Below are 24,183 nucleotides of genomic sequence, written 5' to 3' on the forward strand. Positions count from 1 at the left end.
TTCCTTCCGACAGAAAAAGTTCTTCCTTCCGACAGGAAAGGTTTTTCCTTCCGACAGGACACAAACGAATGTCCGACGTCCCACCAACCGAGTCCATTCCCGAACCAGAGGAACCTAAAGAACCACAACAGTCTCCTCAGCAACCTCAGTTCCAGCAAGTACCTCCGAATTTCTACCAATTTCCACCTCAAGGTTACTACCCACCACAAGGCTTCCCGAACTACCCTCCTCAGCCTATGCCTTACTGCCCCAACCCTTGGATGTTCCAGCAAGCTCCACCCCAGCAATTCCAATCTCAATCCAAATCGAAGAGAGACCAAGAGTTCGAAGAAGGTCTGAACCGTTTACGCAAAGAGTATGCCCCAGCTCCAATTGAGAGAAAGTTGTTCCCGGACCAAAAAGAAAGTTTATGTTAGAATGTTAGATCTAACACGTTTTCTAACACGTTTTCTAACCTCATGAATTTGTCAAGACTTCTTCGTAAATGTTTTGTCATGACTTCTTCGTAAATGTTTTGTCAAGACTTCTTCGTAATGAGTGTAAAGGACCCAAAAATAAAGTTTATGTTAGAATGTTAGATCTAACACGTTTTCTAACACGTTTTCTAACCTCATGAATTTTCATGAATTTCCTTAAGATAGAAAAAATAAAGTTAGTTTTATTTTGTATTTTTTTGTATGTAAGATATGATTTCAGGGATTTTTTTGACGAAGTGTCAACCTTCACTTCGTCAAAAAATAACAGTTATCTAATGAAAAAGTGTCATTTTTTTGTATTTTTTTGTATGTAAGATATGATTTCAGGGATTTTTTTGACGAAGTGCAAACGTTCACTTCGTCAAAAAATAACAGTTATCTAATGAAAAAGTGTCATTTTTTTCATTTTTTTGTATTTGACGAGAATGTCGGGTAGATGGTTAGATCTAACACGTTTTCTAACACGTTTTCTAACCTCTTGAATTTTCATGACTTCTTCATCGTAATGAGCGTAAATGTTTTGTCATGATTTCATCGTAAATGTTTTGTCAAGACTTCTTCGTATATGTTTTGTCATGACTTCATCGTACATGTTTTGTCAAGACTTCTTCATCGTAATAAGCGTAAATGTTTTGTCAAGACTTCTTCGTATATGTTTTGTCATGACTTCATCGTACATGTTTTGTCAAGACTTCTTCATCGTAATGAGCGTAAATGTTTTGTCAAGACTTCTTCGTAATGAGTGTAAAGGACCCAAAAATAAAGTTTATGTTAGAATGTTAGATCTCACCTGTTTTCTAACACGTTTTCTAACATGGTCTAAAACTCTTGAATTTTCATGACTTCTTCGTAAATGTTTTGTCAAGACTTCTTCGTAAATGTTTTTTCACCTCTTTTTTCACCTCTTGAATTTTCATGACTTCTTCGTAAATGTTTTGTCAAGACTTCTTCGTAATGAGTGTAAAGGACCCAAAAATAAAGTTTATGTTAGAATGTTAGATCTAACACGTTTTCTAACACGTTTTCTAACCTCATTTCTACCCTCTTGAATTTTCATGACTTCTTCGTAAATGTTTTGTCAAGACTTCTTCGTAAATGTTTTTTCACCTCTTTTTTCACCTCTTGAATTTTCATGACTTCTTCGTAAATGTTTTGTCAAGACTTCTTCGTAATGAGTGTAAAGGACCCAAAAATAAAGTTTATGTTAGAATGTTAGATCTAACACGTTTTCTAACATGGTCTAAAACTCTTGAATTTTCATGAATTTTCCCGAAATAAAAAATAAAGTTAGTTTTATTTTTTTATTTTTTTTATTTTGTATAAAAGATATGATTTCAACAATAGGTTCTACAACAATTCAAACAACAGCACCAAACTCGTTAGTCATGAATCCAACATCTATGTTAGTAGAGATGAAAAGCTTCATTCCTTCTTCATATACTTTCGAAACAAAAATCCAGAAGATAAAGCAAGAACTGTTAACAAGTAATTTAGACTGTAGTGCGAAAGATGAAACAAATGAACAGTATCTTTATGAAATGCAGGACATTATTGACCATTTACCTAAACTACCTGAAATCCAACAACAAAAGCTCACTATTCCTGAATTCGACGAAATAGAAGTCAAAGCAACTGACTCAGTAGAAATAAAGAAGTTCATACGAAAGGTAAACTATGAGTTTCTAGGATTTCATTGCAACCATAAGGTTATGGACAAAGATTGCGACATGGTATATAAGAACATCTCTGACATATATAAATCGGAGGAGTTAAAGACATACGACAACTTTGTTTCATTAGTTGCAGAATGTGTATGGCAGATAAGAGATGAAGATAGAAGAGGTAAAGTATGGAATAAACAGATAAAACCAGCAGCTTTTGAGTTAAAGAAAACCATTGACGCCTTAGTTGTTCTAGCAGGTAAGGTTTCAGAATATAACGCAAAAACGATGCCGCGATGTTCTAAATGTAAGGCAGCAATGAGGAGATATAACTACTCCGTCAAAGAGATAGAACGTATGAGAAACGACTATGCTGACTTAAAGAAAGAAGCAGAGAAACCAGCAGAAAATAAAATGGACATGTTAGCATTTCTGAACAAAAACTATCCAACTGCTGACGATTTCCTTCTATCTGACGTCAAGAAGAAGTATAAAGAAACCTTCGGCATTGTTAAAACTTTTGATATCCTCAGCAAAGAAATAGAAGCTACGAAGCTGTTTAAAGTCATGAACCATCGCAACATATACCATGTAAAACGCTTGTAAATAGTTATGTTAGAAAAGTGGTTAGAAAACGTGTTAGATCTAACATGCTAACATAAACATTATTTTTGTCTGATTTACGCTCATTACGATGAAGAAGTCTTGACAAAACATTTACGAAGAAGTTTTGACAAAACTTGTACGAAGAAGTCTTGACAAAACATTTACGAAGAAATCATGAAAATTCATGAGGTGAGAAAAGAGGTTAGAAAACGTGTTAGATCTCACCACTTCACCTAAACTTTATTTTTGTCTGATTTACGCTCATTACGAAGAAGTCTTGACAAAACATTTACGAAGAAGTCTTGACAAAACATGTACGAAGAAGTCTTGACAAAACATGTACGAAGAAGTCTTGACAAAACGTGTACGAAGAAGTTTTGACAAAACATTTACGATGAAATCATGAAAATTCATGAGGTGAGAAAAGAGGTTAGAAAACGTGTTAGATCTAACATGCTAACATAAACTTTATTTTTTCTATCTTAAGGAAATTCACGAAAATTCATGAGTTTTGTGTGTTTTAGACCATGTTAGAAAAGTGGTTAGAAAACGTGTTAGATCTAACATGCTAACATAAACATTATTTTTACTGAAAAATGACCAAAAATCATGAGTTTTGTGTGTTTTAGACCATGTTAGAAAAGTGGTTAGAAAACGTGTTAGATCTAACATGCTAACATAAACTTTATTTTTACTGAATTCCGTATGAAATTTCATGATTTTCGAGAGTTTTAGACCATGTTAGAAAAGTGGTTAGAAAACGTGTTAGATCTAACCATCTACCCGACATTCTCGTCAAATGAAAAAAATGAAAAAAAATGACACTTTTTCATTATATAACTGTTATTTTTTGACGAAGTGAAGGTTGACACTTCGTCAAAAAAATCCCTGAAATCATGTCTTTACATACAAAATAAATGAAATAAAACTAACTTTATTTTTTATTTCGGGAAAATTCATGAAAATTCAAGAGGTGAAAAAACAGGTGAGAAAACAGGTTAGATCTAACCTTCTACCCTAAAATATATTTTTGCTGAATTCAGCACAAAATTCTGAGTAAAATGGCATAAGATTGCTTCCCTCGGAAAACCGAGAGAAGAGATTCCGTACGAAAACAGTGAAGAACAGCGAGTAGGTAAGAAACCTTAGTCGCCAAAACTCTATGAAAACAGTGAATTTCCTTAAGATAGAAAAAATAACGCTAATTTTTTCTAACAAATTTTTTTATTTTGTATGTAAAGACAGATATGTCAACAACAGAGAACACAACAACAGTTATAGTCCATGAAGCTATAAATGAAGAATATGAGTACATACAGTTTAACAAACAACTCCGTCTCATTCGTTCGGTCAAAGACGATATGTACCAGATGCAAAGTATTTTGACAGCATGTTTTGCTCCAGATACCAAACATACAGACGATTGGTTCAAAAACCAAAGCACACAAGAACTTTTGAGCGAAGCACAGCGAGACCGACTTCTTTCGGGGTCGCCTAAAACTCATGAAAATCGTAAAAATTTGCCAAATGGTTTGAGAGGTTGGTATGTACATAGACTTCTTGTAAATGCTGTTGCAATGTGGGCTTCGCCTCGTTATGCTTGGAATATATACAGACTTCTTGACGAAATTCATAGACAAGAACGTGAAGAGCTAGAGAACAAGCTTGAAGCAAAAGATGAAGTCATTCAGAAAAGAATACCACGTTCGGTACCAAAAGGAAAGGAAAAGAACTATAAGTATATGATTTATACTGAAGAGTTGGAGAAAGAAGAAGATAAAGATATGGTTATGTTGCATTTAGTCAGAAGAAACAACAAAAGCTTTTACGACCTTGCTAAGATTTACAAATCTGACAGAAATTGGTTCTATCGCGAAAACTTACCGATTTCAATGACACCGAATGAAGATGTGAAACAAATAGTTCAAGATACGTTACCTCAAACACACTATGATATTAAAGGTTGTACAATACTTACATTCAAAGAAGATTTGTCATTGTTAAAGGAAAAAATAACAGAGTATTTTGACAACTTCAAACAAGTAGGGTAGATGAACCATTTATTTTTCAAGCTTGACTTTTTACAATTTGAACTTTGTTTGCGTAGATATGAATTCTGAAAGAAGTATGAGGGTCTTGTATGACTTTATACTTCTCCCAGAGTTCATGTCTGTCAAACTTACCTGCCATGGACTCTTTCATAAGTTCCATGAAATCGTCTTCGGACAATCCGGGGAAAAGTATAATGTCAGTAAGTATTCTCTTTACATCCTTACTTAAACTCTTTGCTGTCTGTACACATATTACGACTGAGATGTTAAAGTGTCTGAGCTTCTTAAGAATTCGACACATATCTTGTTCTCTATTCTTAAGCAAAGGATGAGAAGCAAAGTCATCTAAGATAAGAAGACACCTATGAGGGTATGTCTTCCAATCGTAAGATTGCAATTTCTTCGAAATGTATTCTATCTCTTTCTGTTTGTTTCTGAAGTGTTTCTTCTCTAATATTCTCTGCATTTCCTCATTTGGGTCTTTAAACTTAGAATTTATAATACTCATTTATAGCATTATACTTCAAAACTCTTCTTTGGTACTTCTTTATCCAATCTAACAACTCAGAGTCTTTTATACATACTAACTTAGACTTCTTTATAATATCTTTGAACGAATTGACGGTTTGGTCAAATTGACCAGAAGTACTACAAATGACAACTAACTCATAGAATGGGTTCTTCTCATCTAGTTCTTGTTGTTGTGCAGCCATTTTAAGATAAGTGAAAGTCTTACCAGACCCAGGTGGTGCAATTAGACCTGTTATACCATTCTGAGCAAATAAGAACTTGTCATGTATAGGCTTTATCTGAGCATTTTCTAACTTCCTCTTGTTCTTGTTTAAAACATTCTCAAATTTCTTGTCAATGTCAGCAAACTTTTTTTTCTAACATATTTTTAGAAAAATTAAAATTTTTATCTTTTAGAAAATGTCTAGCGATTTCGCTATCTATATTCGAGACAAGCTTTTCGACAGCAAAACATCTGTCGACCATAAAATCTTACATAGTGTAAACAAGAAAGGTGAATTTGTTCTAAAGTTCTGTTTCTGGGAATATGACAAGAACCATAAAAACATTACAAAGAGCAGTCTTAAAATTTGTCAATGACAGACTTGTTGACAGAGATGACACCGATTGGAAAGATGAAGTCCAACAAAAGTTCTTAGAATGCAAAGAAGACACATGCGCTGTTCTTGAAGATGAAATAGAAAACAGAATAGAAGAGCTATTAAAGGACAAAGAACTTTTACATAAATATAGTTGCGCCAAATTTGACATAACTCCACCAGAAAAGAAGAAGAGAGAAAAGAAAGAGAAAAAAGAAGAAGAGAAGAAAGAACCTGAACCAGTTCCAGAGAAAAAGAAATTTGACATGTAAAAATAAAATTTTATTTTTAGAATATTTCTGGGTCAATGTCAATGTTCTCTTCCTCTTTAGGAGTAAACACTGGCTTAGACTCTAAAATCTTTTTACCCAATTTACCTTGAACTTCTACAACTTTAGACTCATAATATTCATAGTCGTCTGCTTTCTTTGGTTCATAAGGTATAACAAGTTTGTATGCTTTGCCTTCTTTAAGGTTTGAGAACCTTCTGTCAAAACTTTCTTTGACTGCTAACAAACCTTCTATGTCTAAGTCTTCAAATTTCGCACCATTTTTAGTCACGACAGCAAACTTAACTGGTTCGATGTTCCAAACTTTGCTGAATGAAGACTTTTCAAAATGGTAGAAGTAAACATTCAAATATGTGAATGGGTCTAGTTCTTCTTTAAGTCCTGACATGTACTTGTTTACTGAGATGAATTTTGCCATCTTTTTCTATCGGATAAAAAAAATATTTTTTTTAAATTTACTCATAAAAATTTTTCTTTGTATATACACCATTCTGTACGTCTAAAAGACTTTTGACATTTGCCAAGAATGTTCGTTTAGACGCTGTCATATAACCATATTCTTGACAATATTGTTTATACGAATCGTACAATGACCTTTCATCTAAACACTCAAAGTCAGTTTCATCTATGAACAGTTCATATACACTCTTGTTTGCTTCTAACAATGTTTGTCTCTCTTCGGTATGTGGAATTTGTCTTGGATTGAACTTTGAAATATCTAATGTCATAAAATATGAGAACAAGTGGTTGTAAAAGTCAGATGTCAAACTTTCTGCTAAGTCGTCAAAATATTCTGTATCTTGCATATGAGCTTCTGACGTTCTGACAACTACATATCTTCTGTCAGAACTTTCTAACTTCATCGGAACAGCATTGTTTGAAACCATAATGAAGTTTGCAACATTTTCACAAACTCTTTGGTCTTTATATTTTCTTTCAACAACTCCAACTTTGTCTGTTATAAGACTCTTCAAAGCATCTGAGTTCAAAACTTTTGTTGTATCTATACTTTGAAGTTCATTGCAAACTATAAGTTTCATATTCTCTATTGAGGAGTTAAACTTGCCACAGATGTTTTCTAAGTTTGTCATATTCGGATTCGAATAGCCCTCTAACAGTTTGCATAAGATATCTGTAAAGAATGTGTTCTTACCAGTTCCTTGTTTTCCAATTATAATGAGAGCAGTTTCATTTTTAGCACTTGGATGTTGTAAGATGTTTGCAAACCAACATAAGATATACTCATAGACTCTTTCGTTTCCATTGCATATAATTTCTTTGACATGGTCTAACCAAGCTTCTATAATATTTTCTTTCCATTCTACTTGTTCGTATTTATATCCAGTGAAGATAGAATAGAAGTTTGGAGAAGGTGTATAGAACTTTATACCTCGAACTGAAAAATCTTCTAACTTTGACAATAAGATATCCCAAGCATCTAACATCTTCATTCCAACTTGTACGACTTTTATTTTCTTAAGTTTCTGTCTACATTCTTGTTCAGACACTATTGTTGCTCTTGGTTTGTTAAAGACAACATCCCATTCTTTCATGACATAACATTCTGGGGCAGAGTCAACATAAATGACTAAACGTTTCAAATTCTCGACTGCTTTGTTATAGTCTCTAAATGGACACATATTTCTGAATGCTTGGAAGTCATAAAAATCTGAAACATCTATTCTGTACATTTTTATAAAAATAAAAAAAAATATTTTTTTTATTCTTGACTTTGTTGTTGCATTTGTTGTTCTTGAGCTATTTGTTGTTGAAGTTGTTCTTGTAATACAATACTTTCACCAGTTGCATCTTCCAATTCGAAACTTTCTGCCGTCATTGACAAATACATAGGACATAAAAGTTTTACAGGAACAAAGTTTGCGTCAACTAATGTCAACGTTATACTTGCCAAAGTGTTTGAGTTCACTAAGGTTGAAAATTCTGCATTCGAATGAACAATAGGCAAACCAGCAGAGAAAGTATTGTTTATACGCATAAGTATCTTTTGGTCATAATAGTTTCTGTCGACATTCGAATAACACTTTGAACCTAAGTTTGAAACAATATATAAGATTGGTGTGCTTAATGTCAATGGAATAGACATTCCTTGTATGACACCTTTTCCTGTTATAGGAAACTGTTGGTAGTAAAAACCAGATATAAGTTTTGTATTATAGCTCATATCGTTTATAGTAAACTCAGTCGGACATCCAAACATAATGAAACCTGCTCTAGTTGCAGCACATGTTACACCCGTACTTAAAGTATTAAATAAGTCAACAAAACCTGTTGGTGGTATATCTGAGTAAGTATCTTCAAAGGAGTATTTTTTACCATTCACAACAATAAAGTCTTCTGGTGTCAAAAGAGCAAAACAGGCTTTAGTCGTCATTGTGTTTAAGGTTAGTTTACAATATCGTCCTTGAGGACTTTGTAAGTTTGTTGTTATAGAATTATATGACTCAGGGTTTTTAGTCGTAATAGTATAAACCATTATGTCTTCTGCCATTTATATATATTTAAAAGTTTTCTGAAAGTGGAGAAGAACTTCATCTAAACTTTCACATGGCGTTTCTTGAAGTTCTCTGTCTAAGAAGTTCAAATATTTTGTAAAGACATAGAACTTTCCTTTGTCTACACGAACAAACAAAACAGGGTCTTTCATATCGTTCAAAAAGTGTGTAAAGTCCTTTACATGAAATAAAGTCTATATTATTTTTCTTCAAACATCTTTCAAGAAGTTTTGACATTTTTACTTAGCAAATAAACTTTAATGAAATGTTGTGGTCGTCAAATTTTTTATAACGTCTGGGAAACTATACTTTAAGTTCAACGTTTCACCTCCTTTCATAACGTATATCTTGTCAATGACATTATATGAAACACCACAGCAACTAATGTCGGGTTCTATTTCTTTGATGTTTATATCGTCTGCCTCTGTCAAAAGTTTCAATAGTTCTTTCAAAACTTCATGAGGTGCAATGACATATGAGTTCACTTTTACAGGGTTGTGTTCGACCAAGTTTAACATTATACTTAAAGCTTGACAAATCTTCTCCTGAGTTTGAAGTTTGTCTTTCAGTTGTTGGTAGTCGTTTCGAATATCTGCAACAGAACTTAAGTCTCTGTTAACTTCAGGATATGTTGGTTCTTTTACAGGAACAATTGTTATACCATCTTTGTCTTCGTATGGTTTCCCCACTTCAACATCTCTGTCTTTGACATTGACAACAACACTTTGACTGTTTGTTTGAGTTGGTGAATTTAACTTCACATCTGCCACCGCCATTAAACCTTTTGAAACACTCACGCTTCTATTTTTCGGAAATGACATTTTACTTAGAATAAAAAGATGGACGTATTCGAGTATCTCTTCGAATTGAAGCAGAACAAAGTTTACACACACAAACAATACAAATACATTGACAGAATAGTTCTTTATACAAACAATGGTAAATGTTATAGAATAGCAATATTTGCTGAACCAAAATATTTCCATAAAGCAAAGAAAGTTGGTATAACTGAAATGGTGAAAGTTCTTGACGTTGACAAAAATATAACAACAAAACTTACAGATATTTCTAAAGGTAAGTTTATCTTACAATATTATGTCAAAACTGGCGTACTGTCAATATTTGACGGAGAGAAGTCAGTTCAAGAACAACTTACTGACCTGCTGCCAAAATCTGCTCGATGGAAGCTGTCGTTATGCCAATCTGAGGAGCCCCAGCAGGTTTCATCGAACGAATCTTCAAAAGAGCATCTTCCGTGAAAAGTGCTATTGGTTTTGTAAACTTCTTTGCTCTCAGTTCATCTGGACTGTCTCTGTCACCAGTATATTGTATTTGTACAGTACCAACAGTTGAAATACCACCCATAAAGTCTTCTGAGTCAGCAAATGGAATGCCAAGCCAAAAGTTTGAACGGTCTCCATTTGTATATTGAGTTTTTTGACCTCCTGTATGAGTCCATACTTTCACATATGGCATAATAGAACTTTGCATTTCAGGGTTAATGGTTGTTGTGAAATTGTTGTTAAAGTTCATAGCATCTAATGTCAAGTTGTATGACCTCATATCCTCAACTGTAGAATATTCTTCTCTTGGATAATATTTGCCATCTATGTTTATATGATATTTAATACCAGGGTTGTAGAAGCAAGAATAGTCATTTATAGTTCGTCTGAACAGTACAAACATAGTATCTGCATGTTTCATTGCAGTTGTTAAAGCAATATCTGTTCTTGCACCTGGGTCAGCACTTTGGTTTCCAACTTCACCTGCAAAGTCTTTGACAGATATTTGGTGTATAGGGAACATAAGTGGAACTGCAATATATTTGGCAGCTAAAGCATTTGAAATATCTGGGTCCAACATATAGACTGCAAGTCTGCTTTCTATTCTCTTGCATTCAAATTTTTCGCATGTGAACTTAACTGGGTCCCAAGCATCTCCAGCAGCATTGAAATAATAGTTTACTTCATTGTTGAAGTTTGAGAAACCAAAGTCTAAGTCAACTTTGTCTTTGCAAAAGTCACAGAACTTGGCTCCACCAGTTCCAGCTACAGTAATGCTGAATGGGTCTTGTGTTGGTGCAATGACTAAGTTATTTTTGCTTGGAGTAAGTTCGATAGAAATTTTTCCTGCCCAGTTTGGCAAGTATCTTAAAAACCTGAAGATGAGGAAAGATGACAAAGGAACTCTAAGTTTCAGTTTTACTTTAGTGGCAGCAGTTCCATCTGAACCAGAAAGGTTAACATAAACTCCTGGAACGTTAGGGTCAAGTCTTCTTATTTTCTCAATATTTGCATACTGGTCTGTTTGTTCTCTAGCTTGTGGTTGTACTGAGTTTCTCAAAGCGAACCATTCATAGTTTGCCCATGTTACTGTTTGAACTAAGTCAGAGTTAGAATATATCTTATATCCCATGAAAACTTCTGGAGCATATTGGTATCCGACATAGAAAATTCCATTGCAACCTTTCTTGTCAGACAACTTGGCAGAAGGTTTTATTTCAATGTCTTGTTCCACGTATAAGAATGAGTTGTCAATAGAAATAATATGAAACCTGTCGCAAGCAATATCTACTGTTGTTGAAGAACCTTCTCCAAACTCACCTACGTTTCCATAAGAAACAGCAGTTGTATATTCGTAAGTTCCAGGAACTATTTCTGACCTTCTAATGGCATTGTCGCATTCGTTATACCATTCGGAAACATTTCCGTTCATGGCATCCAAAACTGTTGGCGTTATATTCTGAGCGGCGTACATTTCATATGGGTAAAAATATAGAATAGTTGAATTTATGTGTCATAATTGTTTCGGACCAAGCTTTACTTTCTTCCTGACTGAGTTTTTAACTCTTCTTTTTCCTTCATTGCCACTACTTTCACTAGATGAAGTTACTTCTTCACTACTTTCACTTTGTTCTACTCTTCTTCTTTGGTGTCGCTTTTGGTAACTTGCCCTCTGCTTCAAGTTGTTGCATCTTTGCCTCATGTTCACCTAGTATGTTGTAAATTTCCCATGTCCTTTTTGCCTTTGGGCTCTGGTCGCCCATCTCAGGTAACCTATATCCTAGAAAGATTTTGTCATAGTTTGTATTTGAGTCTTCGCGTATTGTTTGCATGACTCTTTCCTGAGTTTCCGGTTCAAGCTCTTCAAACAGAGCTTGTCCATATGGAATAAGCTCGTTTCCAAATATATGTTTTTGTAGCCATTCTGGTTTTCTTTCCATGTTACCAATAATATCTTTTGTGAATGGGAAAGCTTTTACCCAATGTTTCAGTCTTGCGTCATTTATTTCTGTAGTTTCCAAAGGAGGGACTTGTTTGTTTCCTTCAGGCTCTTCTAGCTGTTGTTGCTGAACTATTTCTTCCATGTCTGGTTGTATCTGAACTTCTTCCAGTGGAGTTTCTTGTACCTCATCTGCTGGCATTTCATATATTCCGAGACCGTTTTTTAAAAAGTTCTATCTGCCGGACTCATAAACCTTTCTTCTTTCGTTCCGTCTCTATTTTTTACGCGTTTCATGAAGAGAGTTGAATTATCATTTAGCTCTGACACCAAATATCTCGGAGTAAATTCATTCATGTCATTTGGATGATATGCTATTAAATCATATCCCTTAGCGAGCTTGTATTTTCCAGGTTTGAAATTATATCCCATTTGGTGCTGAACCATAAAGCTAAATAGGTTCGGGTCAGTATTTCCTTCCTTGAACTTTCTAATAGCTTCTTTATATCTGTCACTAAAGTCAAGAGTATCTGGGTAACCATAGTCTTCCTTAAGCATTTTTAAGAATTCTTGGTTTCCTTGTTCTCTACTTCTTTTATGTCCTTGCTCTGTTTGTGGTTGTTGTGGTGCAGTGTTTTGAACTGTTGGTTGTGGTGTAGTGTTTTGAACTGTTGGTTGTGGTGCAGTGTTTTGAACTGTTGGTTGTGGTGCAGTGTTTTGAACTGTTGGTTGTTGTGCTGGATTTTGAACTGTTGGTTGTTGTGTTGGTTTTGGTGCATGCCTGTGTCTGTGTCCATGTGACGATGTAAATGTTTTAGGTAGTCCTGGTGCAGGTGCTTCTCTTGGAGGGTTTGGTGGTATATAAGTTCCACTAGCTAGTATATAAGTTCCACCAGCTGGTATATAAGTTCCACCAGCTGGCACATATGTTCCATCTGCAGCATAATGTCCTACCTGACTTTTCGTTTTTAAGAAAGCATTTACTAGGTCTGTTTTGGTCTGTTGTAACTCTTTTTCTTGACTTTCCACAACAGTTGCTCTAACGGCGTCATAGGCACTTTGAACTGCCTGTCTCGTTGCTGCATCTGTTATTTTCGTCATATTTTGTGCTACTTCTCTTAACTCGTTGTCGAAACCTTCAGACTTCAGTTTCTTTCCAGATGAGAAGTCGTTCACGTAGTTTCACCTTACTATGAAGAGCTTCGAAGGCGTTCTTAAAGTCAGCATTCATTAAAGCTTCATTTGAACTGTCTTCATCCGCTTGTATTTTTGTCCTTATGACCCTATAAGTTGGCTGCTTTGGCGTTGGCTTGGGCATCTAACCAGTCATTATTAGCTTATATATTCTGCGCTTTTCATTGCCTTTTGCATGGCTGCGTCGTTATTTTTACTTTCTTGTGCTAAGTTTTCATACTGTACGGTTTGGTTTTGCAACTGTAAAAGTTTTTCTGCCTTTACATTTGCTTCAACTTCTTTTTATACTCATCGCTATCCATATATGTCTTCATGGCTTTTTGTTTTATCTCTTCATCTTTCAGTACTTTATATTGAGTAGTATGGTTTTTCAAATTTATAACATCTTGTTCCATTTTTGCTACTTTCTGCTGCTTTTTCTGACACTTTTTTCGCATATTCCTCTGTACTTAGTTCTTTCAGTTGTTCTTCTTTCTTCTTTTTCTCTACGTTTAACTCATTGAGTTTCTTTGTGTGTCTGTCATATTCTAGTTTCTTTTCGTTTTCACTTATTTGTTTCTGTATGTCTATGTTTGACTTTTTGACATCTGTTATTTGATTTTTGAGTGAACTCAAATTCATTTGACTTTGAGGGTTATAAGCTGTTCCGTCTGCAGCTCCACCATAGCCTGCCATTTTCGCTAAAAGTGCCGCTCTTAAACCTCCACTCTGTGCACCAATAACTCGGTTTAAAAGCATAGGGTTGCTTGACATTTGTTGCAACATAGTGGGGTCATTCATCATTTGTTGTTGCAACTGTTGTTGTGGTGTCAGTTTTACTATTGGATGTTTCAATGCTCTCTTCCTCTTACGTATATTCTTACGTAGCTTACGTGGCATTTTAAGTGAAGTAAAAAACGGTTTTTGACAGATGTTTATATGACACTTTTTGTTCAGCACAAAAAACTACTCGGTCAAAGTGTTGTCAGTTTTGTAAAATAACCGTCCTATCTCATTCTATAAGGGGGAAAGGCTTCTCAAAGTATACTTCCTTGGAACGCCCGTAACTTTTCCTGTAGCGACGATAGACCCTTACTTGTCCGGACAAAGTTATACTAAACATCTTCAGGGCTAGAGGGCACGAAGTGCCTGGAGGCCCCACTCCCTTTTTTTTTTTTTTTAGTTTGATCATTTCTCATGATATACTGCATGAATCATTCGATATTCTACATTAATTTTCATGAAGATTTTTCCAAAAAAAATTCAAAAATCCAAAAATGAAAAGAAAAATGTAGATTTTCATAACAAAATCAGTAAAATGAAAAAATTTTGGAATTTAAGATCAATATTATTTAAGGGTTTCGTTTTGCGAAAAAACGTACAATACGCAATTTCGCTAAAAAAACATTTAGCTAGCAATTTCGACCTTTGACTCCACTCAAGACGTCACTTTTTTAATTTTGCGGTATCATATTTTTGGAAAATCTTTATGAATATTATATAAAAAGTCTCTTTAATATCTATATTTCATATTTTTATCGATTTTTAAAGTTTTTGCGAAAAGTATTCAATTATTTTTGCTATTTGGTCGGGTAAATGTTAGATTTGCGACATTTTCTGATATGATATTCAGATTCTACGTTGATAATAATGCATATAGAACCCTCTTGCTATTGTGTCAAAATTGCGAAACCGATAGCAAAAATATCTCGCAATATCAAAATTGAGATATTGAGTGAATTATGCATTATAGAGATTAAAAATCTGATTTGTGAAAACATCTCATCAGTTTCTAGCTAATTCAAAAATCTTTACTATCTTATTCGATTAAAATGAAAAGGGAATAGTTTCATTATGCTTTAAATGACAGCCTTATAATATAATCATAGTTTTTGCTCAATATGCAGCATTTTTTTTTCGAAATCTATGGTCAATATCCTAAATACTGATTGCTTTGCATTCATATCTCTTACATTTTCTATACCCACATCACTATTCATTGCTATTCCTATCTTTTTCATTTTTGTTTGTTTCTCATAATTTCTCAAAAAACATGATAACTTGATATTTGTAAATATCATACTTTATAACGTAAATAAGAACTTGACCTATTAAGAAAAGCAGTAATGAAAAGAAAATCTGAAATTCATAAAAATTACAAGTTTCTGATGACAATTAGCTTAATTAAACCAGGTACAAGATTATATAATTGTATTTTCTATCCAATTATCCATATAATATCTTATCCAGAAAAAATAACTTGATCAATACCAAATGATTTTTTAACTAGTAAATAAAGTATTTTCTTTACACACACATTGTATATCATAGTTTTTTTTTTGGTTTCGCAAAACATCCAAAAACAAATATGCTATAAAAGTGACAATTTTAGCAAAACGAAACCCTTATTATATATTAGAAAATAATATGAGTTTATGTGATATTATTTTTCAGAAGATTTCATTCTATATGCCTATGAAAAGTACTCTCAAAACTAACTTTTTCCTAATTATAATTAAATCTAGAATATTGTATTATGCTTAGTATTATTTCATTTTTCTCATTCAATTTAGAATTTACAAATGTCAAAAAATTGAGAGCTGTCACTTTTGATGAATTTCTGTTTATTACAATTGGGATAGTTATTTGTTATAATTTAAATTTTATTCGAATCATTAAAAAAGTAGTGGGGCTTCCAGGCACTTCGTGCCCTCTAGCCCTGAAGATGTTTAGTATAACTTTGTCCGGACAAGTAAGGGTCTATCGTCGCTACAGGAAAAGTTACGGGCGTTCCAAGGAAGTATACTTTGAGAAGCCTTTCCCCCTTATAGAATGAGATAGGACGGTTATTTTACAAAACTGACAACACTTTGACCGAGTAGTTTTTTGTGCTGAACAAAAAGTGTCATATAAACATCTGTCAAAAACCGTTTTTTACTTCACTTAAAATGCCACGTAAGCTACGTAAGAATATACGTAAGAGGAAGAGAGCATTGAAACATCCAATAGTAAAACTGACACCACAACAACAGTTGCAACAACAAATGATGAATGACCCCACTATGTTGCAACAAATGTCAAGCAACCCTATGCTTTTTAAACCGAGTTATTGGTGCACAGAGTGGAGGTTTAAGAGCGGCACTTTTAGCGAAAATGGCAGGCTATGGTGGAGCTGCAGACGGAACAGCTTATAACCCTCAAAGTCAAATGAATTTGAGTTCACTCAAAAATCAAATAACAGATGTCAAAAAGTCAAACATAGACATACAGAAACAAATAAGTGAAACGAAAAGAAACTAGAATATGACAGACACACAAAGAAACTCAATGAGTTAACGTAGAGAAAAAGAAGAAAGAAGAACAACTGAAAGAACTAAGTACAGAGGAATATGCGAAAAAAGTGTCAGAAAAAGCAGCAGAAGTAGCAAAAATGGAACAAGATGATAAATTTGAAAAACCATACTACTCAATATAAAGTACTGAAAGATGAAGAGATAAAACAAAAAGCCATGAAGACATATATGGATAGCGATGAGTATAAAAAGAAGTTGAAGCAAATGTAAAGGCAGAAAAACTTTTACAGTTGCAAAACCAAACCGTACAGTATGAAAAACTTAGCACAAGAAAGAAAATAACGACGCAGCCATGCAAAAGGCAATGAAAAGCGCAGAATATATAAAAGCTAATAATGACTGGTTAGATGCCCAAGCCAACGCCAAAGCAGCCCAACTTATAGGGTCAATAAGGACAAAAATACAAGCGGATGAAGACAGTTCAAATGAAGCTTTAATGAATGCTGACTTTAAGAACGCCTTCGAAGCTCTTCATAGTAAGGTGAAACTAGTGAACGACTTCTCATCTGGAAAGAAAACTGAAGTCTGAAGTTTCGACAACAGTTAGAGAAAGTAGCACAAAATATGACGAAAAATAACAGATGCAGCAACGAGACAGGCAGTTCAAAGTTGTCTATGACGCCGTTAGAGCAACTGTTGTGGAAAGTCAAGAAAAAGAGTTACAACAGACCAAAACAGACCTAGTAAATGCTTTCTTAAGAACGAAAAGTCAGATAGGACATTATGCTGCAGATGGAACATATGTGCCAGCTGGTGGAACTTATATACCACCAAACCCTCCAAGAGAAGCACCTGCACCAGGACTACCTAAAACATTTACATCGTCACATGGACACAGACACAGGCATGCACCAAAACCAACACAACAACCAACAGTTCAAAACCCTGCACAGCAACCAACAGTTCAAAACACTGCACCACAACAACCACAAACAGAGCAAGGACATAAAAGAAGTAGAGAACAAGGAAACCAAGAATTCTTAAAAATGCTTAAGGAAGACTATGGTTACCCAGATACTCTTGACTTTAGTGACAGATATAAAGAAGCTATTAGAAAGTTCAAGGAAGGAAATACTGACCCGAACCTATTTAGCTTTATGGTTCAGCACCAAATGGGATATAATTTCAAACCTGGAAAATACAAGCTCGCTAAGGGATATGATTTAATAGCATATCATCCAAATGACATGATGAATTTACTCCGAGATATTTGGTGTCAGAGCTAAATGATAATTCAACTCTCTTCATGAAACGCGTAAAAAATAGAGACGGAACGAAAGAAGAAAGGTTTATGAGTCCGGATGACTTAGATAGGGAACTTTTTAAAAACGGTCTCGGAATATATGAAATGCCAGCAGATGAGGTACAAGAAACTCCACTGGAAGAAGTTCAGATACAACCAGACATGGAAGAAATAGTTCAGCAACAACAGCTAGAAGAGCCTGAAGGAAACAAACAAGTCCCTCCTTTGGAAACTAACTTCACAGAACTAGATGAAGATTTGGAACAGCCGAAAAATCTTGACCCTCAACAAGTGTATGCGGGAATATGGAATCTTTCCAAGAGTCTAAGAAAAATTCGGCTGACATAGTAGAAGAATATCGAAAAATGTTCGCCGACATACAAAAGACTCCAACATCAGATGAAAATATTCAGCATAGAATGGAAGTACTGAAAGAAAATGTACGCAAATACAACAATCCTTTTTACTTACGACCATATAACGTTCAATCTTTTGCTGAACTCGGTGAAAATAAAAGGTTAAATTTCAACCAAAACATATAGAAATGAAACATTGTTTAAAGTTCATTCAGAACCTAACCAATATGGAAACAAACCTACTTTTGTTTCTGCAGACTATGGAACTACAATGAGATGGGGTCATAAAGCTAATCCGGATAGGTGGTTCATAAACTTACAACCACAATTCCAAGAAGTTGTAGACGCAATGGAAGTGAATGGTGAACCAGATATAGCTGGTATTTTCAGCGCGGCTTTAATGCCATTGAAAGATATGAAAGATGCAGATATTTTGAACCAGTATGAAATGAACATGGCTGATGGAAATATAACACCTGACGTTCTAGAACATTTATCTCAAAGAACTACACAGAACCATAGATGGTATATTTGGTGAAGAGTTTAGAAAGAAAGTTAGGGAGAGAGAAGGAAGAGAACCTATTGTACATGACCTTGCAAACGAAAGTTTACAAAATGTCATAAAAACTTACTTTGCAGACAATGAACGAGAAGGGATGAATATTTAAGAAAACTCAAATGGACAGTACCAAATGAAATGTTAGTATTGAAAAACATGTTCCTTGACAAAATAAAACCAACTACAGAAATAAATGACGCAAGACTGAAACATTGGGTAAAAGCTTTCCCATTCACAAAAGATATTATTGGTAACATGGAAAGAAAACCAGAATGGCTACAAAAACATATATTTGGAAACGAGCTTATTCCATATGGACAAGCTCTGTTTGAAGAGCTTGAACCGGAAACTCAGGAAAGAGTCATGCAAACAATACGCGAAGACTCAAATACAAACTATGACAAAATCTTTCTAGGATATAGGTTACCTGAGATGGGCGACCAGAGCCCAAAGGCAAAAAGGACATGAAATTTACAACATACTAGGTGAACATGAGGCAAAGATGCAACAACTTGAAGCAGAGGGCAAGTTACCAAAAGCGACACCAAAGAAGAAGAGTAGAACAAAGTGAAAGTAGTGAAGAAGTAACTTCATCTAGTGAAAGTAGTGGCAATGAAGGAAAAAGAAGAGTTAAAAACTCAGTCAGGAAGAAAGTAAAGCTTGGTCCGAAACTATTATGACACATAAATCCAACTATTCTATATTTTTACCCATATGAAATGTACGCCGCTCAGAATATAACGCCAACAGTTTTGGATGCCATGAACGGAAATGTTTCCGAATGGTATAACGAATGCGACAATGCCATTAGAAGGTCAGAAATAGTTCCTGGAACTTACGAATATACAACTGCTGTTTCTTATGGAAACGTAGGTGAGTTTGGAGAAGGTTCTTCAACAACAGTAGATATTGCTTGCGACAGGTTTTCATATTATTTCTATTGACAACTCATTCTTATACGTGGAACAAGACATTGAAATAAAACCTTCTGCCAAGTTGTCTGACAAGAAAGGTTGCAATGGAATTTTCTATGTCGGATACCAATATGCTCCAGAAGTTTTCATGGGATATAAGATATATTCTAACTCTGACTTAGTTCAAACAGTAACATGGGCAAACTATGAATGGTTCGCTTTGAGAAACTCAGTACAACCACAAGCTAGAGAACAAACAGACCAGTATGCAAATATTGAGAAAATAAGAAGACTTGACCCTAACGTTCCAGGAGTTTATGTTAACCTTTCTGGTTCAGATGGAACTGCTGCCACTAAAGTAAAACTGAAACTTAGAGTTCCTTTGTCATCTTTCCTCATCTTCAGGTTTTTAAGATACTTGCCAAACTGGCAGGAAAAATTTCTATCGAACTTACTCCAAGCAAAAATAACTTAGTCATTGCACCAACACAAGACCCATTCAGCATTACTGTAGCTGGAACTGGTGGAGCCAAGTTCTGTGACTTTTGCAAAGACAAAGTTGACTTAGACTTTGGTTTCTCAAACTTCAACAATGAAGTAAACTATATATTTCAATGCTGCTGGAACTGCTTGGGACCCAGTTAAGTTCACATGCGAAAAATTTGAATGCAAGAGAATAGAAAGCAGACTTGCAGTCTATATGTTGGACCCAGATATTTCAAATGCTTTAGCTGCCAAATATATTGCAGTTCCACTTATGTTCCCTATACACCAAATATCTGTCAAAGACTTTGCAGGTGAAGTTGGAAACCAAAGTGCTGACCCAGGTGCAAGAACAGATATTGCTTTAACAACTGCAATGAAACATGCAGATACTATGTTTGTACTGTTCAGACGAACTATAAATGACTATTCTTGTTTCTACAACCCTGGTATAAATATCATATAAACATAGATGGCAAATATTATCCAAGAGAAGAATATTCTACAGTTGAGGATATGAGGTCATACAACTTGACATTAGATGCTATGAACTTTAACAACAATTTCACAACAACCATTAACCCTGAAATGCAAAGTTCTATTATGCCATATTGAAAGTATGGACTCATACAGGAGGTCAAAAAACTCAATATACAAATGGAGACCGTTCAAACTTTTGGCTTGGCATTCCATTTGCTGACTCAGAAGACTTTATGGGTGGTATTTCAACTGTTGGTACTGTACAAATACAATATACTGGGACAGAGACGGTCCAGATGAACTGAGAGCAAAGAAGTTTACAAAACCAATAGCACTTTTCACGGAAGATGCTCTTTTGAAATTTCGTTCGATGAAACCTGCTGGGGCTCCTCAGATTGGCATAACGACAGCTTCCATCGAGCAGATTTTGGCAGCAGGTCAGTAAGTTGTTCTTGAACTGACTTCTCTCCGTCAAATATTGACAGTACGCCAGTTTTGACATAATATTGTAAGATAAACTTACCTTTAGAAATATCTGTAAGTTTTGTTGTTATTTTTGTCAACGTCAAGAACTTTCACCATTTCAGTTATACCAACTTTCTTTGCTTTATGGAAATATTTTGGTTCAGCAAATATGCTATTCTATAACATTTACCATTGTTTGTATAAAGAACTATTCTGTCAATGTATTTGTATTGTTTGTGTGTGTAAACTTTGTTCTGCTTCAATTCGAAAGAGATATCCGAATACGTCCATCTTTTTATTCTAAGTAAAATGTCATTTCCGAAAAATAGAAGCGTAAGTGTTTCAAAAGGTTTAATGGCGGTGGCAGATGTGAAGTTAAATTCACCAACTCAAACAAACAGTCAAAGTGTTGTTTGTCAATGTCAAAGACAGAGATGTTGAAGTGGGGAAACCATACGAAGACAAAGATGGTATAACAATTGTTCCTGTAAAAGAACAACCAACATATCCTGAAGTTAGCAGAGACTTAAGTTCTGTTGCAGATATTCGAAACGACTACCAACAACTGAAAGACAAACTTCAAACTCAGGAGAAGATTTGTCAAGCTTTAAGTATAATGTTAACTTGGTCGAACACAACCCTGTAAAAGTGAACTCATATGTCATTGCACCTCATGAAGTTTTGAAAGAACTATTGAAACTTTTGACAGAGGCAGACGATATAAACATCAAAGAAATAGAACCCGACATTAGTTGCTGTGGTGTTTCATATAATGTCATTGACAAGATATACGTTATGAAAGGAGGTGAAACGTTGAACTTAAAGTATAGTTTCCCAGACGTTATAAAAATTTTGACGACCACAACATTTCATTAAAGTTTATTTGCTAAGTAAAAATGTCAAAACTTCTTGAAAGATGTTTGAAGAAAAATAATATAGACTTTATTTCATGTAAAGGACTTTACACACTTTTGAACGATATGAAAGACCCTGTTTTGTTTGTTCGTGTAGACAAAGGAAAGTTCTATGTCTTTACAAAATATTTGAACTTCTTAGACAGAGAACTTCAAGAAACGCCATGTGAAAGTTTAGATGAAGTTCTTCTCCACTTTCAGAAAAACTTTTAAATATATATAAATGGCAGAAGATATAATGGTTTATACTATTACGACTAAAAACCCTGAGTCATATAATTCTATAACAACAAACTTACAAAGTCCTCAAGGACGATATTGTAAACTAACCTTAAACACAATGACGACTAAAGCCTGTTTTGCTCTTTTGACACCAGAAGACTTTATTGTTGTGAATGGTAAAAAATACTCCTTTGAAGATACTTACTCAGATATACCACCAACAGGTTTTGTTGACTTATTTAATACTTTAAGTACGGGTGTAACATGTGCTGCAACTAGAGCAGGTTTCATTATGTTTGGATGTCCGACTGAGTTTACTATAAACGATATGAGCTATAATACAAAACTTATTTCTGGTTTTTACTACCAACAGTTTCCTATAACAGGAAAAGGTGTCATACAAGGAATGTCTATTCCATTGACATTAAGCACACCAATCTTATATATTGTTTCAAACTTAGGTTCAAAGTGTTATTCGAATGTCGACAGAAACTATTATGACCAAAAAATACTTATGCGTATAAACAATACTTTCTCTGCTGGTTTGCCTATTGTTCATTCGAATGCAGAATTTTCAACCTTAGTGAACTCAAACACTTTGGCAAGTATAACGTTGACATTAGTTGACGCAAACTTTGTTCCTGTAAAACTTTTATGTCCTATGTATTTGTCAATGACGGCAGAAAGTTTCGAATTGGAAGATGCAACTGGTGAAAGTATTGTATTACAAGAACAACTTCAACAACAAATAGCTCAAGAACAACAAATGCAACAAATGCAACAACAAAGTCAAGAATAAAAAAAATATTTTTTTTTATTTTTATAAAAATGTACAGAATAGATGTTTCAGATTTTTATGACTTCCAAGCATTCAGAAATATGTGTCCATTTCGAGACTATAACAAAGCAGTCGAGAATTTGAAACGTTTAGTCATTTATGTCGACTCTGCCCCAGAATGTTATGTTATGAAAGAATGGGATGTAGTCTTTAACAAACCTAAAGCGACAATAGTTTCAGAACAAGAATGTAGACAGAAACTTAAGAAAATAAAAGTTGTACAAGTTGGAATGAAGATGTTAGATGCTTGGGATATCTTATTGTCAAAGTTAGAAGATTTTTCAGTTCGAGGTATAAAGTTCTATACACCTTCTCCAAACTTCTATTCTATCTTCACTGGATATAAATACGAACAAGTAGAATGGAAAGAAAATATTATAGAAGCTTGGTTAGACCATGTCAAAGAAATTATATGCAATGGAAACGAAAGAGTCTATGAGTATATCTTATGTTGGTTTGCAAACATCTTACAACATCCAAGTGCTAAAAATGAAACTGCTCTCATTATAATTGGAAAACAAGGAACTGGTAAGAACACATTCTTTACAGATATCTTGTGCAAACTGTTAGAAGGTTATTCGAATCCGAATATGACAAACTTAGAAAACATCTGTGGCAAGTTTAACTCCTCAATAGAGAATATGAAACTTATAGTTTGCAATGAACTTCAAAGTATAGATACAACAAAAGTTTTGAACTCAGATGCTTTGAAGAGTCTTATAACAGACAAAGTTGGAGTTGTTGAAAGAAAATATAAAGACCACAGAGTTTGTGAAAATGTTGCAAACTTCATTATGGTTTCAAACAATGCTGTTCCGATGAAATTAGAAAGTTCTGACAGAAGATATGTAGTTGTCAGAACGTCAGATTCTCATATGCAAGATACAGAATATTTTGACGACTTAGCAGAAAGTTTGACATCTGACTTTTACAACCACTTGTTCTCATATTTTATGACATTAGATATTTCTAAGTTCAATCCAAGACAAATTCCACATACCGAAGAGAGACAAACATTGTTAGAAGCAAACAAGAGTGTATATGAACTGTTCATAGATGAAACTGACTTTGAGTGTTTAGATGAAAGGTCATTGTACGATTCGTATAAACAATATTGTCAAGAATATGGTTATATGACAGCGTCTAAACGAACATTCTTGGCAAATGTCAAAAGTCTTTTAGACATACAGAATGGTGTATATACAAAGAAAAATTTTTATGAGTAAATTTTAAAAAAAAATATTTTTTTATCCGA

The 24,183-nt window shown here is 34.3% G+C and overlaps 14 protein-coding genes and 5 pseudogenes across 19 annotated transcripts, besides 3 other annotated features; 10 read left to right on the top strand and 9 right to left on the bottom strand.

Moving 5' to 3' along the window:
- Window positions 1–11,468: part of a mobile genetic element that runs on past the window's edge.
- TVAGG3_0555740 (uncharacterized protein) lies at window positions 69–416 on the top strand (the record flags this gene model as incomplete). Its single annotated transcript, XM_051238322.1, has 1 exon — window positions 69–416. The coding sequence occupies one exon, from the start codon at window positions 69–71 to the stop codon at window positions 414–416; it is 348 nt and encodes a 115-aa protein (XP_051096146.1).
- Window positions 1,805–2,743, top strand: TVAGG3_0555750 (organellar and viral DNA polymerase type B; the record flags this gene model as incomplete). Its single annotated transcript, XM_001300989.1, has 1 exon — window positions 1,805–2,743. The coding sequence occupies one exon, from the start codon at window positions 1,805–1,807 to the stop codon at window positions 2,741–2,743; it is 939 nt and encodes a 312-aa protein (XP_001300990.1).
- TVAGG3_0555760 (KilA, N-terminal/APSES-type HTH, DNA-binding family) lies at window positions 3,991–4,794 on the top strand (the record flags this gene model as incomplete). Its single annotated transcript, XM_001300988.1, has 1 exon — window positions 3,991–4,794. One exon carries the CDS (start codon window positions 3,991–3,993, stop codon window positions 4,792–4,794), a length of 804 nt encoding a protein of 267 aa, XP_001300989.1.
- TVAGG3_0555770 (protein of unknown function, DUF4106 family) lies at window positions 4,811–5,095 on the bottom strand (the record flags this gene model as incomplete). Its single annotated transcript, XM_001300987.1, has 1 exon — window positions 4,811–5,095. One exon carries the CDS (start codon window positions 5,093–5,095, stop codon window positions 4,811–4,813), a length of 285 nt encoding a protein of 94 aa, XP_001300988.1.
- Window positions 5,205–5,688, bottom strand: TVAGG3_0555780 (annotated as a pseudogene). The gene has a single exon. A coding segment is annotated over exon 1 (484 nt).
- On the top strand, window positions 6,020–6,175 carry TVAGG3_0555790 (uncharacterized protein; the record flags this gene model as incomplete). The annotated part of the gene is made up of 1 exon (XM_051238323.1): window positions 6,020–6,175. A coding segment is annotated over one exon (156 nt), but the record flags the coding sequence as incomplete, so codon positions are not given.
- TVAGG3_0555800 (protein of unknown function, DUF4108 family) lies at window positions 6,192–6,581 on the bottom strand (the record flags this gene model as incomplete). Its single annotated transcript, XM_051238324.1, has 1 exon — window positions 6,192–6,581. The coding sequence occupies one exon, from the start codon at window positions 6,579–6,581 to the stop codon at window positions 6,192–6,194; it is 390 nt and encodes a 129-aa protein (XP_051096148.1).
- Window positions 6,649–7,644, bottom strand: TVAGG3_0555810 (uncharacterized protein; the record flags this gene model as incomplete). The annotated part of the gene is made up of 1 exon (XM_051238325.1): window positions 6,649–7,644. The coding sequence occupies one exon, from the start codon at window positions 7,642–7,644 to the stop codon at window positions 6,649–6,651; it is 996 nt and encodes a 331-aa protein (XP_051096149.1).
- Window positions 7,914–8,702, bottom strand: TVAGG3_0555820 (uncharacterized protein; the record flags this gene model as incomplete). Its single annotated transcript, XM_051238326.1, has 1 exon — window positions 7,914–8,702. The coding sequence occupies one exon, from the start codon at window positions 8,700–8,702 to the stop codon at window positions 7,914–7,916; it is 789 nt and encodes a 262-aa protein (XP_051096150.1).
- TVAGG3_0555830 lies at window positions 8,950–9,482 on the bottom strand (annotated as a pseudogene). Its single transcript has one exon. A coding segment is annotated over exon 1 (533 nt).
- TVAGG3_0555840 (uncharacterized protein) lies at window positions 10,799–10,894 on the bottom strand (the record flags this gene model as incomplete). Its single annotated transcript, XM_051238327.1, has 1 exon — window positions 10,799–10,894. A coding segment is annotated over one exon (96 nt), but the record flags the coding sequence as incomplete, so codon positions are not given.
- TVAGG3_0555850 (uncharacterized protein) lies at window positions 11,009–11,463 on the bottom strand (the record flags this gene model as incomplete). Its single annotated transcript, XM_051238328.1, has 1 exon — window positions 11,009–11,463. A coding segment is annotated over one exon (455 nt), but the record flags the coding sequence as incomplete, so codon positions are not given.
- A 143-nt stretch (window positions 11,469–11,611) lies between the features above and the next one.
- Window positions 11,612–11,929, bottom strand: TVAGG3_0555860 (protein of unknown function, DUF4106 family; the record flags this gene model as incomplete). Its single annotated transcript, XM_051238329.1, has 1 exon — window positions 11,612–11,929. One exon carries the CDS (start codon window positions 11,927–11,929, stop codon window positions 11,612–11,614), a length of 318 nt encoding a protein of 105 aa, XP_051096153.1.
- A 3,765-nt stretch (window positions 11,930–15,694) lies between these two features.
- Window positions 15,695–15,731: a mobile genetic element.
- A 1,159-nt stretch (window positions 15,732–16,890) lies between these two features.
- Window positions 16,891–18,201, top strand: TVAGG3_0555880 (annotated as a pseudogene). The gene has a single exon. A coding segment is annotated over exon 1 (1,311 nt).
- Window positions 18,202–18,267: 66 nt separating this feature from the next.
- Window positions 18,268–24,183: part of a mobile genetic element that runs on past the window's edge.
- TVAGG3_0555900 lies at window positions 18,469–19,183 on the top strand (annotated as a pseudogene). Its single transcript has one exon. A coding segment is annotated over exon 1 (715 nt).
- Window positions 19,675–20,681, top strand: TVAGG3_0555910 (annotated as a pseudogene). The gene has a single exon. A coding segment is annotated over exon 1 (1,007 nt).
- TVAGG3_0555920 (uncharacterized protein) lies at window positions 22,092–22,889 on the top strand (the record flags this gene model as incomplete). The annotated part of the gene is made up of 1 exon (XM_051238330.1): window positions 22,092–22,889. The coding sequence occupies one exon, from the start codon at window positions 22,092–22,094 to the stop codon at window positions 22,887–22,889; it is 798 nt and encodes a 265-aa protein (XP_051096154.1).
- TVAGG3_0555930 (uncharacterized protein) lies at window positions 22,919–23,673 on the top strand (the record flags this gene model as incomplete). Its single annotated transcript, XM_051238331.1, has 1 exon — window positions 22,919–23,673. A coding segment is annotated over one exon (755 nt), but the record flags the coding sequence as incomplete, so codon positions are not given.
- On the top strand, window positions 23,723–24,154 carry TVAGG3_0555940 (uncharacterized protein; the record flags this gene model as incomplete). Its single annotated transcript, XM_051238332.1, has 1 exon — window positions 23,723–24,154. The coding sequence occupies one exon, from the start codon at window positions 23,723–23,725 to the stop codon at window positions 24,152–24,154; it is 432 nt and encodes a 143-aa protein (XP_051096156.1).

Source organism: Trichomonas vaginalis, chromosome II (genome assembly GCF_026262505.1).
Source record: "Trichomonas vaginalis G3 chromosome II, whole genome shotgun sequence".
NCBI classification, from domain to species: Eukaryota; Parabasalia; order Trichomonadida; family Trichomonadidae; genus Trichomonas; species Trichomonas vaginalis.